Source organism: Carassius gibelio, chromosome A24 (genome assembly GCF_023724105.1).
Source record: "Carassius gibelio isolate Cgi1373 ecotype wild population from Czech Republic chromosome A24, carGib1.2-hapl.c, whole genome shotgun sequence".
Classification (NCBI taxonomy): domain Eukaryota; kingdom Metazoa; phylum Chordata; class Actinopteri; order Cypriniformes; family Cyprinidae; genus Carassius; species Carassius gibelio.
Genome location: NC_068394.1, coordinates 22,683,298 through 22,698,154, shown reverse-complemented (window position 1 = coordinate 22,698,154; position 14,857 = coordinate 22,683,298). Strand labels below are relative to the sequence as shown.

The 14,857-nt window shown below is 37.0% G+C and overlaps 2 protein-coding genes across 2 annotated transcripts in view; both read left to right on the top strand.

Moving 5' to 3' along the window:
- LOC127946054 (transcriptional activator GLI3) overlaps positions 1-2,894 on the top strand; it is a 291,286-nt gene extending 288,392 nt beyond the window's left edge. Inside the window, exon 15 of the mRNA XM_052542339.1 lies at positions 38-2,894. Within this exon, the coding sequence (XP_052398299.1) occupies positions 38-2,283 (2,246 nt within the window). The 3' untranslated portion in view covers positions 2,284-2,894. The remainder of the gene's footprint in view (positions 1-37) is intronic.
- A 4,404-nt stretch (positions 2,895-7,298) lies between these two features.
- Positions 7,299-14,857, top strand: part of LOC127946055 (serine/threonine-protein kinase PRP4 homolog) — a 106,800-nt gene continuing 99,241 nt past the window's right edge. The window contains exons 1-2 of the mRNA XM_052542340.1: positions 7,299-7,438; positions 8,155-9,387. Coding sequence (XP_052398300.1) covers positions 7,392-7,438; positions 8,155-9,387 — 1,280 coding nt within the window. The 5' untranslated portion in view covers positions 7,299-7,391. The remainder of the gene's footprint in view (positions 7,439-8,154; positions 9,388-14,857) is intronic.

The window sequence follows — 14,857 nt, the reverse complement described above, 5'->3', positions numbered from 1 at the left end:
ATTAACTTCTCCTAATAAGAGTATCTCTCATCATTAGGTTCATGCCTTGGTAGGAGTAGTTCTGTGGGGGTCCCCAAGCCTCCTCCATGTCCTGAGCCATCCAACACAGAGCTGACAGTGCTAAATTTGCTGTGTGAGCGCCGCGACAGCAGTGGCAGCAACACCAGCTCGGCCTACCTGAGCAGCAGTCGTCGATCCTCTGGCATCTCCCCCTGCTTCTCCAGCCGCCGTTCTAGCCAGGCCTCACAGTCTGAGCACAGCCTCCATCGGCGTATTCACAATCTCAGTGCCACTGACTCTTATGATCCTATATCTACTGATGCCTCACGACGCTCCAGTGAAGCCAGCCAATGTGGAGGTGGAGGAAGTTCAGGTGGGATGGTATACATTGGAAGAGGAGGTATCGGAGGACATGGATTGGAGGCAAGAGGTGGTCTGAACCTCACTCCAGCTCAACACTATCACCTGAAGGCCAAGTATGCCGCTGCTACAGGTGGGCCTCCTCCCACACCCTTGCCAAACATGGAGCACATGAGACTAAAGACACGTCTGGCTTTGATGGAAGATAAACAGAACATGGGCCAACTTACACTACCACCTCTGGTCAGGCCACGTCGCTGTAGTGATGGTACGCATAACTTACATGGGAGTCAAGCACTGTATCAACGAAGGGGACTGTACCCCGTTGAAGGTCCAGGGAATAATGATCGAAGAGCTAGTGACCCTGTGCGTACATGGGATGCTAGTACTTTTGGCTTGCCACAGTTACAGCGTTTCAGCAGTTTAAATAACATGAATTTTCTGCCCCATATTGCTGGTAATTATTATTTAGATAGAGAAGATAACAGTCTGAGCTTACAGAACTACATCTTTCAGAGGAGTCTTCATTCACCTCCCAGCATTGTGGAGCAATCAGCACTTGAGGACTTGGAAATTCTGCCGGATGATTTTGTGCAGTATCTTCATTCCCAAGATCAAAAATCAGATCACAGCCATAACAGTGATTCCAGTCCCCATAGATCCAGTTTTAACCAGGGTACTGCAGATGTCCAGAACTTCCTCAACCCACAACAGCAACAGGAAGAGTCAGAAGGGGAAAGCAATAGTAAAGATATAAAGCCTATCCAGTGGAATGAAGTGACCTCTGGTAGTGCTGATGTTTCTACTCTCAGGCAGCAGAGGTGCAGAAGATTGTCAGACCAGAATGGCATTGTGAGCAACGCCTTTGGTCGCTTTGGAAACATGGTTGTGCAGCAACAAATGCATACAGAGTTCATGGATCAACACTCAACACTTTGTAGAGATGGTGTCCAACACATGGCAGGTATGAACTACAGGTGCATATATCCAGAGCAACATCAACATATTGCAAAGCCATCCCAACAACAGTCCAGGACGAATCCAAGCATTAAGACTGAGTCTTCTTCAACCTGGAAAATGGAATCAAGGCGCAACAACTTTGGTCAACCAGACTTCTCTCAAATCTCTTTGGGCCCCCTCCATCGTAGCTGTACCCAACAGACAACTATAACCCAAACCAACCTCACGGAAAATCAAACAGTAACACATCAAATCAGCAGCAACCTTTTGTTGCAAAGTCCATCTAACAACAGCTTGTCTCCAGAAACACTACTGCCTCACCAACCCCAACCTCCTATGACTCAACCACCTGTCAATAGTGGCAATAGAAACTTAAATCACACACAAACCTACTTCATTCAGCAGGATATCAATGGTCATAACGCACATTCATTCCAGCAGCAAAGTTTGAGAAATGTAACCAATCACTCTCTTGTAAATCAGGTTTCAGGACTGAAGCTTGATGCAGATGATCACATTCATTCCAACACTTCTATCCAGCAACAAAAGCCTGTGTTTATTGCTGATTGTTTTCACACATCCAAAACTTCATCTTCTCATAACATAGCACAGTCAGGTCTAATGGAGTCCTTGAAAGCTGAGACAGAAACACCTTCTGAGGCCCTTCTGTCCCCTGGGATTGATCAGGTGACCAGTACAGTAGAAGAAAGTCGAGGTGTCTTAGATAATTTTGGTTTAGATATTTGTTCCATCCTTGAGGATGGTTCTGAGCAGGGTAGTGTGGTGTCTGACATTATCAGTCCCAGTTTTTTCCAGGGTCTGTCTGGAACTTTCTCTCAGCTGTCTACTCCTCGTGTTTTAGCTCCATTTCATCCAGGAACTAACAACATGGCTATCGGTGACATGAGCTCTCTCCTCACCACCCTCGCAGAAGAAAGCAAATTTCTGGCTATTATGCAGTAATCTGTGCAATCCCCGAAATTGTTGTAGAAAAGACAAATTTAACAGACTTATGTATGTAATGTAAAGATGTGGGATAAGAAAGAAAGTTATTGCTTTATACTCATTAAAATAGATTATTAGGCGATGTTGACAAAGAGATGGTACACAATCTTAAATCTGTCTCATCTTCCTAGAGACATTTCTGGAATAGAGGCTATTTTAAAAACCCTTCTTTTATACTGTTATATGACAATGACAGATGGAGACACTGGTCTTCTTTTTATCACTTTGAATCAGTATTCTCTGTGTTGTTGATATTTTTAGGTTTTGTTGTACATTATTGGTACAAGTGCATGATCATTTTCTTATTAAGTGTAAACAGTGTTCACTTAACTAAGTAGGTTAACTCATGGTATTATGTATCTTTATTGTTGAGGGCATTGCATACTACAAAGAATGTGTGAATATGCACAGACTTAACTGTCATCAGGTCTAAACAGGGTTTAATATCACTCTTAACAGGCCCAAGTGTCATATTTTGATTAAAATATCTAAATGTATTTTAAATGTCTTATATCAACAATGTTGCAATGATCATGTAAGTCTTAATAAATTGACCATTTTTTTCCCCCAACATTGCAAATAAAATGGACCATTTTGTTGTGCAAGGGTATGATAAGTGTAGCGCAAAATGCTAGAGTTGATCATTTAATCTCTTTATTATATTTACTGTATCCTTGTAAATAAATGTTTTTCTTCATTTTTTATATTGCAAAATTTACATTTTGCATTATTTTGATTATATTGTTAGTGACTGGTGTTGGTGTTTAGCAGTGCATTGACAAAAAGAGAAAAATCTCAACATGTTGCTCATTGCACAATTTTTTTTATTTGTGTCCAAAATATGTTGAAGCAATGGTATCAAGTCATGTTTAAATTGATCCAAATATATTAGTAATTTTATTTGTTATCTGGTTTATATCAGTCAGATGTGTGGTGTTTTTGTTACAGCGGTGCAGTGAATCTATAGTGAGAGAGTGTCTGCTTATCTATAAAAACCTCTACTTTCCCCATTTCTGAATAAGGAAAATTATAAACACCAAGACACATCAAGCTCCACTAGAGCAAAGACACTTTTTAGCAGTATTAAAACTAACCTACAGTTTCTACATGCATATGTACAGTGTAATAATTAGGTTCTGTTTGTTTCTGTATGGTTTTTTGAAAATATGTAGTTGTGCATCTGAATATTTCTTTTGTTTTAAACATAGAACTGGTATGACCTATTACTCTTTGAAAGGACTAGAGGCTTCGAGCTTAAGGTATGTGCCTTACCATGTTGTCCATACAAAAGAGACACTGCCAATTTTTTTTTTTTTTTTTTTTTATAGGAATTGGAGAGAAATAAGTTGTCTATTGAAAGAGTCCCGTGACTTCACGTTACATTGAACATCACATTTTGTTGGTAAGGCATTGAGAAATGTTGTTTTTTAATAGTTATTACATTGTTTTTATGCTTGTAAATACGTATTCATTATGTAGACTAGTTAAGAGTTTAGGTGGCATCAGGTATCCTACTCTATTAAAAAGGAATCCCTTTGCCCTGTCTTACATTCAGACGTGATCAAAATAGAATCACGATGCCTAGCACCCTTAGACTGGGAACAAAGTCTAAATGCTCTTTTTTTTATATCAGATTACAACAAATGTTTGTATGGTTTTAATAAAAAAATTAATAAAATATGCAATGGTTGTCTTTGCTGGTGAGTATTTACTATTAATTTACTGTACAAGAAGAGGAAGTTACAGTAAAACACAATATCAGTAGTTAGTGCTTTAATAAAACATGATTAAAATTAAAAAAAAAATTTTTTTAATGATAATCAACAAACATGTGCAATCTGTGTGCAGTATTTACTCTGGCTGTTTATAAAACTATTTTCACTGCTCTAATGCTTTGTATCAGTTCCAACATATTTGTGTGTTGTGCAATAGATAAGCAATATGATTATGAACAGACTATTGATCACATAAATACCTAAGAAAGCTAATGAAACATTATTATTTATATGCATACATCACAATGACTCTATGATGTTTAATGTTTGCATTTGTACACAATCTTGGACTGATGCTGCAGAGGAAATTTAAAATCATGTTGTTCTAAATCGTATTATATTTTAGATATTGTAACTGCATTTATCACAGGTAAATTCACTGACATTAGTGTCAATTAGTTTAGTGACTTATACATATAAACATATACATATATATTTTTCCCTCTCTTTTTTGTCTTGTCTAGTCCTCGTTATTGTTGAGGAAACCTAATAAATTAACCTAATATAAGTTTATTCAATATCAGTTAATTAAGTGTCCAAAAGTAGCCTAATGATAGTGTATTCCAATAACTACACACATCATAATCTCATCTGTTTAGACAAGTAGCCTACCAGATATGGTGTCATGAAATATTTCATGACCTAAATATATACAACTTAATTTGTATTTAAAGTGATGACAATTTAATAAAAACATTCTAAGTTATTAAGTATTACTTTAATTTCCAGTTATTCAAACAGCAATTAAATTATGGAGAAAGCCAGCAAAGAACATTCACATGAATTTTATCACTTACTTCATGCTATAGCCAGAGTTTAAGCAGTCAAAACTCATGTTATAATCAATGAAGCTGTACATACTCTGATAAATTAGTCTCTCAACTTACACCATACATACAGTGCATCTGCACTTTGTTGCTTATGATGAGGGAGTTCATTCAGCAAGCACACACACTGAAGAAAACTCTGGGGTGTCAGTGAATTTGGGGGGTGAGGGAGTAGCTCTATCGAGTTTGGCTCTATATTATAATTTATTTATCTTCATAAAAAAAAAAAAAAAGAAAAAAAAAAGACAAACTCGACGGAGCTAACCCCTAGCCCCTAAAATTCAGCTCTCTTTGTTCTCTTTTTTTTTCTCTCAGCCATATATGTTGATTATGTTTCCTGTGTTGTGCTTTTATTGAATAGCTCATCCAATAAAATAAATGAGCTATTTACACCAATATGTGATGCAGCTGTTGGGCAGTCAACCCTGGTTGTGGAATAAATGAGCACTGTTACCTAAATCTTTTTTTTGTTGCACTTGTGTAGGCACAAAGTGATTTTTTTTTTCCTCTCTTTTCTTTTAAAAGCTGTTAAATTATTAAGCAGTTTCTCATATTTTTCCCCTTGTAATTTATTTGGTGACCACTGGGAGTAGTTCTGGTTATAAAATTTTCTTACTTGGTTTTATTCCCTGGGGTGATGTGTTGTAAAGCAAAAGTCAAATTTTTGCAAGTTCGCTGCATCCTAACAGTATAGAGTTTTTTGTCTTTATTTAAAATCAACACTTTATTTATTAAGAACAGCACATTCTAACATAACGCAGTGGCAGCCCCTGTATAGAATGAATGATCGATTCTCAAGGCATCGATGTCAAATAATTCAGCACCACCTCCACTGTATCGTCGCACATAAGGATGTTTATCTTAAGCAGCCTCCTAAGGGAATATGGCTAGAACAGGTGTACCTTTAGTTAAAACATAGCCTACCTTTGGAGTCTTCCTAGTGCCCTAAGAGACAGCGTTTTCGTTTTTAACTATTAATACTTAATAAAGTTTTTTTTTTTTTTTTCTGTATGGTTAAAGTATGCTATAGCCTATTTGTTAACCCACAGTGAAAAATCAAGCCTGGGCAACAGTTTAAAAGCAGTCTATCTATTTTGGAAAAACACTGACTTTGCACCCTGCATCCAACACAAGCTTGACTGATCATGGGTCGAGAGTAAGGAGAGATGACTGACAGGCCATACTGGAGGATTTGCTGCTCAACAGATCCTGAGCTCTTTGACAAATATCTTATCTTGCAAGATGTGCTTCCTTTAAAAGAGTGCATGTGAACTCAAAATTGAAAGTGAAAGTAAATAATGAGTGCTCATTCAATAGTGATTTAGAGGTTCCCTAATGCACAAATTATACATACCAAAATTATATACAATTCGATGCTTGTGGGAGCAAGTAGTAGGGTGTTGACACAAAAAAATCTTTGCAGAAGTGGGGCAGTAATGGTCAGAAATCCAGCAGGAGCATCATTAAGAAAACAGTTCCATGCAGAACTCTACACCAGACTATCCACACAGCCGATTAATAAAAACTAGACACATTGTGCTTTTACATAGAGCTATATCTGAGTAACTATGTTGAAAAAACAAAGACTCTTTAAGGTGCACGGAAGGATTCAGTGTTTTTTTTATTTTATTTTATTTTTTATCTTAATTTGTAAATTAAGTGAAAACTATTTAGTGTATGCCTAATTAATACAAAATACGGTCTCTCAAAGTATTTAAATTACAAATCAGCTTAGATTTTTTTTTTTTTGTTGTCCATCAAAATATAAATGACAAAATACTCAAAAATAATAAAATACACAATTTAAATACATTTAATTAAAACATTGACCATCTCCGTGTGTATAGAGTGTATGGAGGTGTATGGAGGACGGAGAGTGCCACAATAAATCAAAATTTATTGATTTAATAATTCAAACATAAAATGTTTTATAAATACAAAACTTTTACATTGACAAATTAATAGACATATTTAAAGATGTATATTTAATTATTTTTAAATGTAGTTTAATAAAAAAAAAAAAAAAAAATGTTTTAATGTATAAATAAATGGACACATTTAAAACTGTTTATTTCATTCTTATTTATTTTTAAGTGGCTCTCTCAGTCCTCCATATGAGTGACATGCTGTACTCCCTTTACTATTTTTCAATATTTTAAACAAAATTTGGATAATTATTGTACAATTTTTATTAATGCATCTTTTCTAACTTAATATTAATTGATACTAGGTGTGATTATTTGTACTTTTGTCACACAACAAGACTAATTAAAATCAAATAGCAAAGCAAAACGCTATTACAATTATTTTTAATTTTATTAAACGTATGATACGTTTGCCTTTTATATAAGTTCTCTGCAGTTGTTTAAACGGGCACTAGAGAGCACACGCTCTACTCTTCTCTCTGGTCTTTCTCATAATCTCACTGCAGAAGAAGAAGACCGCGAGCCACTGCTGAAACAAAATGGCCGACGTAGAAATGGATTTACGGAGCAAGAGGGTAAAAACCGGGTAAGAGCACGTGCGTTGTACCCCATCAACATCGTATTTTAGAGCATGTATGGTGGTGTTTAGGGAAAAGGGACAGCTGTGGTCAAGTTTGTGTTGTTCCCATAGTTAACTTTAAAGATTTTGCTCTCTATTTTTCTCCTCGGCTAGTGTTAGTGTGCTAATGCTAAAGCAGTCAGTTGTCAAGATTAATTTGTTAGAGGTGATTTCCGTTGGTTTTGTGAACTCTTTAGTTTTACAAACTTTGAGCTGTGGCATAACATATCCGGTGTTTAAACACTTTTTTTGTTAGGTTCTTTGTTAAAATATCCGTTAATTTTTATATGACATTGTCAAAACGCTTAATTAGTTCGTTATCTATCGAAATTTAGAAAATGTCTATGTTAATTAGATCATAAAATAATTTAATTATAATAAATAAAAATAAATACATAATTATAACTAGTCGTCCCTAGTCCCTAAACAGACCTAATGTTACCCAGATAAATTTGTTGGTGAGTTATATGGTTGGTATTTTTGTACTTCTGAAGAACACCATGTTGCCTTGAAAGCATAACAAAATCAAAAAAATGTTATTTGGTGCCTAAATAAGTGCAAAACGAAATAAAATATTGTGTTTAAAATGTATCTGATGAGGAAAAACTGAAATGTGACCCTTTCTTTTTGTTACGTTTTACTGGTTCTGCATGTTAATATGCTAATGTTATTTATGTTTACAGGCCAGAGGATTTGCAGAGTCCAGAGAAGAGTGGTAATGGGGATGAAAACAGTGACATGTCTGGAGAGGATGAAGAAGGTGAGGAAGAAGTGGAGGTGAATGGAGAGAAGCAGGACAGCAGTTCCAAACATCACAGCAGTGGCAGCAAACACAAGAAAAAGAAACATAAGCACCGTAGTAAGCACAAAAAACGCAAACATGTGTCTGAGGATGATAAGGACCGCAAACGGAAACATAGACATAAACATAAGAAGCACAGGCGCAAAGAGGAGCCATCCTCTTCACTCTCTGGGGCCATCAACAGGAGGGCAGAGGATGGCCCGCCATCACTGGGCAGTGCAACCCTGGATGATAAGGCACTTCTTGAAGACCTGGAGAAACAAAGAGCACTGATTAAAGCTGAGCTGGACAGCCAACTGATGGAGGGGAAGGTTCAATCAGGAATGGGCCTGATTCTACAAGGTTACAATTCCGGCTCAGAAGAGGATGGAGAGGGACAGAGGGCACGCAATGGGGAGCAACAGCAAAGAAGCAGTGGGGGCAGAACCCGCTCACCTAGGGACCAGAAAAGCCGGGCCGGTAGATCCAGACGGGATTCAATGGACACCAGCAAACCAAGTGTAAAACGACGCAGCCGCTCTCTTGAGAGAGTTTGTAGGGATGCTAAACTTGAACGAATTAACAAAACTGTGAAAGAGATTAAGGAGCGTAGCAGGTCCAAAGAAAAAAAACGTTCCCAGAGCAGGGACAAATCGAGGGAGTGTGTGAGGAAGTCCCAGTCTCCGTCTACAAGAAGACGGTCTGCGGAGAGAAAATCAGACCAGAAGGGTCGTTCTGAACGGCGTTCCTCTCCTCATGTAACTGAGAAGCGGGAACAAGTTGCACAGAGATCAGACACACGAGGGCACAACAGCCAGTCCCGAGATCGACGATCTCACTCTAAAGATACCCGGGTATGTCGTTCGGAGGCAGACAGAGAAAAAAGGCCTGGAAAGTCTTCATCCAAAGACACCTCATCTGGGAAAGAGAATCGGTCTCCTCATCAACGTCGAGCTCTTAGCCCTCCACGTCGACGCAGTTCTTCCCCTCTCCATGGGGACCGCCAGCCCAACCATCCCCCATCGGGTTCTGCAGACCGGAGTTCCAAACTGAGCCACTCACCATCTAGAAACAGGTCACCAGCCAAAAGAGGACGAAGTCGCTCAAATGAGCACCGGAGAGATTCCCCTTCCAGGTACACATCAACACACCATTAAATATTTAATTAACATTTTTTCTTAAATTATCTACCCTCATGTTGTGCCAAACCTGTTGAACCTGACTTTCTTCTGTAGCAAACAGTTATTTTGAAAAGTAGGGTCCAGTTTTATTCTGAGCATCTTTTGTTCCACAGAAAATGTCATTCAAGTTTGGAACAACATGAGGCAGGGCTCAAATTAACTTTTTTTTTTATTTGGTAGCACTGGAGCTCCCAACTTTAAAACGTTTGGAGCACCAGCAACATTTTAGGAGCACCAACCAAAAATTAATGAGCACCACAACTACAAATTAGACGTACCTATTAAGCTCACCAAAATCTACATTGAGTAGTTATTTGAGCACAAGATATTGGTTTCAGTACAACAGGTTATGTTAAATTAAAAGATTAATCTCTACAAAAAAAAATATTATTTTAAATGACAAAAGCATTTAAATTAAGATATCCATCATTAAATGCAAAAAGTCAGGCTGTGCTTAATGGGTACTAGGGTTGCAGGATTAATTGCGATTGTCATGCACATTTTGTCAGTAAAGTTGGTTATGTGATTAGTAGTAAATAATCATCACCTGTTTTCAGGGGAAGCAGCATTTACTACACCGAGCCGTAGTTCTCTGATAAGCTATGCAAAATCACGTTCACAATCGCAGATGTTATAATCGTTTGATTATGAAATAGACAATATTCGCAATAATGACCGCTGTTTGGGGTCGGCATCCTTTTTGGCATGACATGCCATCTTTAATTCTTCTGGTCAACCACTGTGCACCCCCCCCCCCCAAAGCATTCTGTACAGTACAGTGAATAATTTTTTTTTTTTTTTTTTTTTTTTTTTTTTGTCAAGTCACATTTATATAGCGCTTTAAACAAAATGCATTGCGTCAAAGCAACTGAACAACATTCATTAGCAAAACAGTGTGTCAATAATGCAAAAAGGGTACATAAAATACAGTTTCACCTAATCTCATGTTAAAGGTACAGTTTTAGGACCTGCCATGAGAGGGCACACTACCAAAACCATAACAATCACGTGGTTTGATGACGCTAAGAAGGAGCGTGGAAGGATGGGATTTGTTGTCTTCTACCCAACCGCTGACGGCCATCAATCAGACGGAAATCATGGATTTAACGCGAGTTCAAAATTTGTGCTAGTAGATTACATACTAAGTCAATGCAAAGACGCGATCAGATGCGTCGAGTAACAAACAACTCACCTGTCGAGTAAAACAAGCAAGATCGGCATCTCTTTCTAGTTGAAGTTTGTGGCGAAGCTACTTCTGCATTTGTCCATGACACTGTTGTCATGTGGTTTCTACGTCAGTAAAGGCGGTAACAAAGGGTAACTAGCATCATTGACAGGCTACTACACTGCCCCGTGTCACTGTTTAGAATGGGAATTGTCTCATGATTTACAAGTAGTTGAAAACATTAGAGATATTTTAAGTAATCAGCTGGAAAAAATATATAACACTAGCCTAGTGGTTTTTGGATATTTTACTGCAAATATCTTACAAATTGTACCTTTAATCTTGAGTACCTATAGAGTGGTACTGCATCCTTCATATATCCAGCAAGTCTTTAGTTTTATTATATTTATAAAAGAAAAATACAGCTTTCCGATTCTTTCTGGAAAAAGCTGAGCTCCTGGAGGCGTGCTGTGAGCAGAGCTATAATACTGATGTTTTGTGTCGTTTCCATTAGCATATTCCCTTATGTGCTGATTTCCAAGAAAATACAGAAATCTGATGCAGTTGTAACATGAATGGGGTCTTTTATGACATTGACGGCTCAATGTTTTTATAGCAAACGATGTGCAAATCCAGCATCGACTAGGGCCTTGTTTATAAAACATTCGTCACTCAAATGACCAGAGCACACAAAGGCAATTGATACACTCCATTGCTGCCCCGGAAAAACAAACTGCATCCACTGTTCATGTAACGATGGGTTCTTGGGGAAGCTGAACACGGTAAACTTTTCCTCACATCCAAAAATGCACTTACTTGGAGTCATTCTTGAAGAAATCCTATGCAGAGCTGCATGGCCAAAGTTTTAAAAAAACAATTTGGACGAATGACAGTGAATTTGTGTGCCAAAAATCCTATTTCCAGGTTGGTACAAGTTTCGGCATATTTTTTTTCGATTGTGGATCTAATGACGTAGACGATGGTGGAACTCCTTATATGAGCATTTCCCTTGGAAAAGCGCACACGCCGACCAGAGGAGAGCGAGACTGTGCAAATCAACACGCTTCATTGGGAAATCTTAGGCGTTGCGTAGAATTTGTTCGAGAATTTCTCCAAATTAAGTGTGTTTTTGGATGTGAGGGAAAGTTTACAGTGTTCAGCTTCCCAAAGAACCCAGCGTTACATGAACAGTGGATGCAGTTTGTTTTTCCAGGGCAGCTACAGAGTGTAGCAAGTGCTTTTGTGTGTTTTCGTCATTTCAGTGATGGCATACCTCCAGGAGCTTGGCTTTCTCCAGAGATATTCGGAAAGCTAATTTTCTTTTATAAATATCATAAAACTAAAGACTTTAGAGATATGAAGGATGCAGTACTACTCTATAGGTATTCAAAATTAACATGAGATTAGATGAAACTGTGTATGTTATGTACCCTTTAAAGAATGATATATATATATATATTTTTTTAAATGTACAAAGTCAATCACAAAAAAAGGCATTCAATTTGTTTAGTTATATATTCATAATAAAGTGTCATTTAAACACACTGCAACATCTAGACTAGTCCATGTTCAGCTAAGTAACACATTTAAAAATCAAATTAAACAGATACAAATTTTCATTCACAGGGTTGAACACAGAAACTAACCTCATTATAAAGCCTCTTATAAATGGATGTCAACTTACCTATAGTCACTTATGGCTGGAATTAGGGATGCACCGGTTGACCGGCCATAAATCGGTTTTTGGTATTTTTCTGGCCGATTTTTCCGGAAGTGCGGCCGCGTGCACAGACTACATTGAAATCATTCGCTATCTTGTAATTTTTATGGAAGTATTTAGAAATCTGTGCACAGGACACGGGCAGCTGATCAGCGCTGGAAGTGCAGAGCTACATGTCTGAGGCACAGATAGCAGGAAGCGTTGTTGTACTGAGCGCCTTTTCTGCACGCACTAAAGCTGCGCGAGCGTATACTGTACCGGTCCGTGCCCTGCACATGAGTAGTAGACAGTGAAGAGATGTTCAGATCAACTTCTCACGTGTTGGATGAGAAACGAAACGGACCAAACTGACAAAACTGAAATGCTTTTTTTTTTTTGTATATAAAGTATAACCTGCATACACTTTTGAAAAGACAGAAGTGAATGTCAGTTTTGTATAGGAGGATTATTTTTATTTTACCTTAAAAATACATAGACTTAGTGAAAAAGTCTTTCATTCATCCAATTAAAACATTTATGGGTAATGATTCACAACTATATAATTTTTTAATAGTTTAATAGTTATTTATTTTTCAATGGCTCAAGTAAAAAAAAAAAAAAATGAATCACTAACCTTTATATTTATTATTATTATTATTTTTTTTGGACGAATGAAACCCTTTGCATCTGTTTTATTGGCACCAACATTATTTGATTGTAACATTTTGGAATAATTTACTTGTATAGCATACTTTTTTCAGTCTCACTGGTAAAGCTTTTTTTTTTTTTTTTTTTTTTTTTACCAAATTTAAAACTAAAACAAATACTGAATGCTGATTAAGAAACATGTTATTGAATGTGTGTTGATTGTGTTGTTTGGATTGTAGAACTATGGAGTTGTTGCCTTTAATTTCATATGGTTACAGTTAATCTTTTAATTTAAGGCCAGTTCTATGTAGTTTCAACCCAATTCAAAAGCAAAAGCTAAATGCTGATGTCTGTACCATCTGTGTATGTATTGAATGTAGTCTACTTGCTGTGCAGTTACTGCTGTTAATTTCAGATGGTTAGGGTTATTGTTTTCAATAGCCAAAAGCCAGTTTGGCCTATTGAATAACAAATAAACAACTTGTTTATGCACACTTTCCTTCTTGTTTGTTGCTTAAAGATAAACAAAAAATCGGAAATCGGAATCGGCCAGTTTGCTAGTAAAAAAATCGGTATCGGAATCGGCCAAGAAAAATAATGATTGTGCATCCCTAGCTGGAATACACTACCCAATTTTTGCCACGATTTTCAACTGATTTACATTCTGGAGAAGTTCACAGTAGTTGCCAAAGATCAGAACCAGTCTGCAGATTTGAGTTGACAGAATCTATAGAAAATCAGTTAACTTAAAGGTGCAATAGGTGATTGTCTTCAGAAACATTTTTTGTTATGCTGGTTTAAGGTCTCTTTACATCCCAAAAGCATTCATTAAGTGGGCTAAATGTATTTATTCTGTGGAAGGTGTAGGACCAAGACATGTTCATCCTAGGGTTGTGCCGATAGATGTTGGTATTGTGTATCGACAACAGACAGACATATCAACGATAGCAGATTTCTCTGTCGATAGTCAAGACGATATTGGTCTCATTCTCCTATTAATGTATTCAATTATAATAGTAATAATTTTTATTTTTATTAGACGGCCTATTATAATTCGGCTATCACACTGCCCAGCTATTTCACTTCAGCACCACATTTCACACACACGCGCTTGTAGCTGGTGAAGAAGTCACCACAAATCCACAAACAGACGTACATCATCTGTAGATATAAGGTATTTCATTGGACTTGAACAGGTAATCTGAACAGCCTATATATGTGCAAAATTTTAAACGAGCCCTCACTAACGGAGTTTAATGCCACAGTTATGTTAGACTGCAACTCATTTTTGTTTCTGTGGGGGTGTGTCAGGCTTGTCATGGGGTGCACGGTCCGGAGTGCTGTATGACTGATGCATCAGTTCAGTTGAACTTTACTCCAAATAGTACTTACCTGTTTTGAATAATTTATATTTGTTGTTCGTTTATGTCCAATATTAGTGTTAAGCTGTTGGACTTTAAATGAAATCTACTAATGATATTCACCATTTGTAATAGGTGTGCAGTATTTATATAATAAGAATTGTGTTATATTATTCTAAAGAAATTGTGGTTTACTTTGCATCGAAGCATTAAAAGTGGTAGCCTATTTTAGTGAGCTAGGCTACATGGATTAATATGCAAAATGTCAATATTATCACATATTAGGCCTATATTTTAATTTATATTATTACATTTCTTTAATAAAACAGCATTTATTTTTGTCATGCACTACTTTGTTACTTGTTACCTGTCCTTTTTGTTTGACTAGGGGTGTAACGATTCACTCGTTTTCTTGATGCATCACTTACAAATCCTTACGATACATATGCATCAATGCATCAATTTTTGAATCATGAATCGCCGATCTCAGACCGTAATCGATTTAAAATGCTAAGAATCAAATGAATCGTTATTTCTATAGCGATTCAATG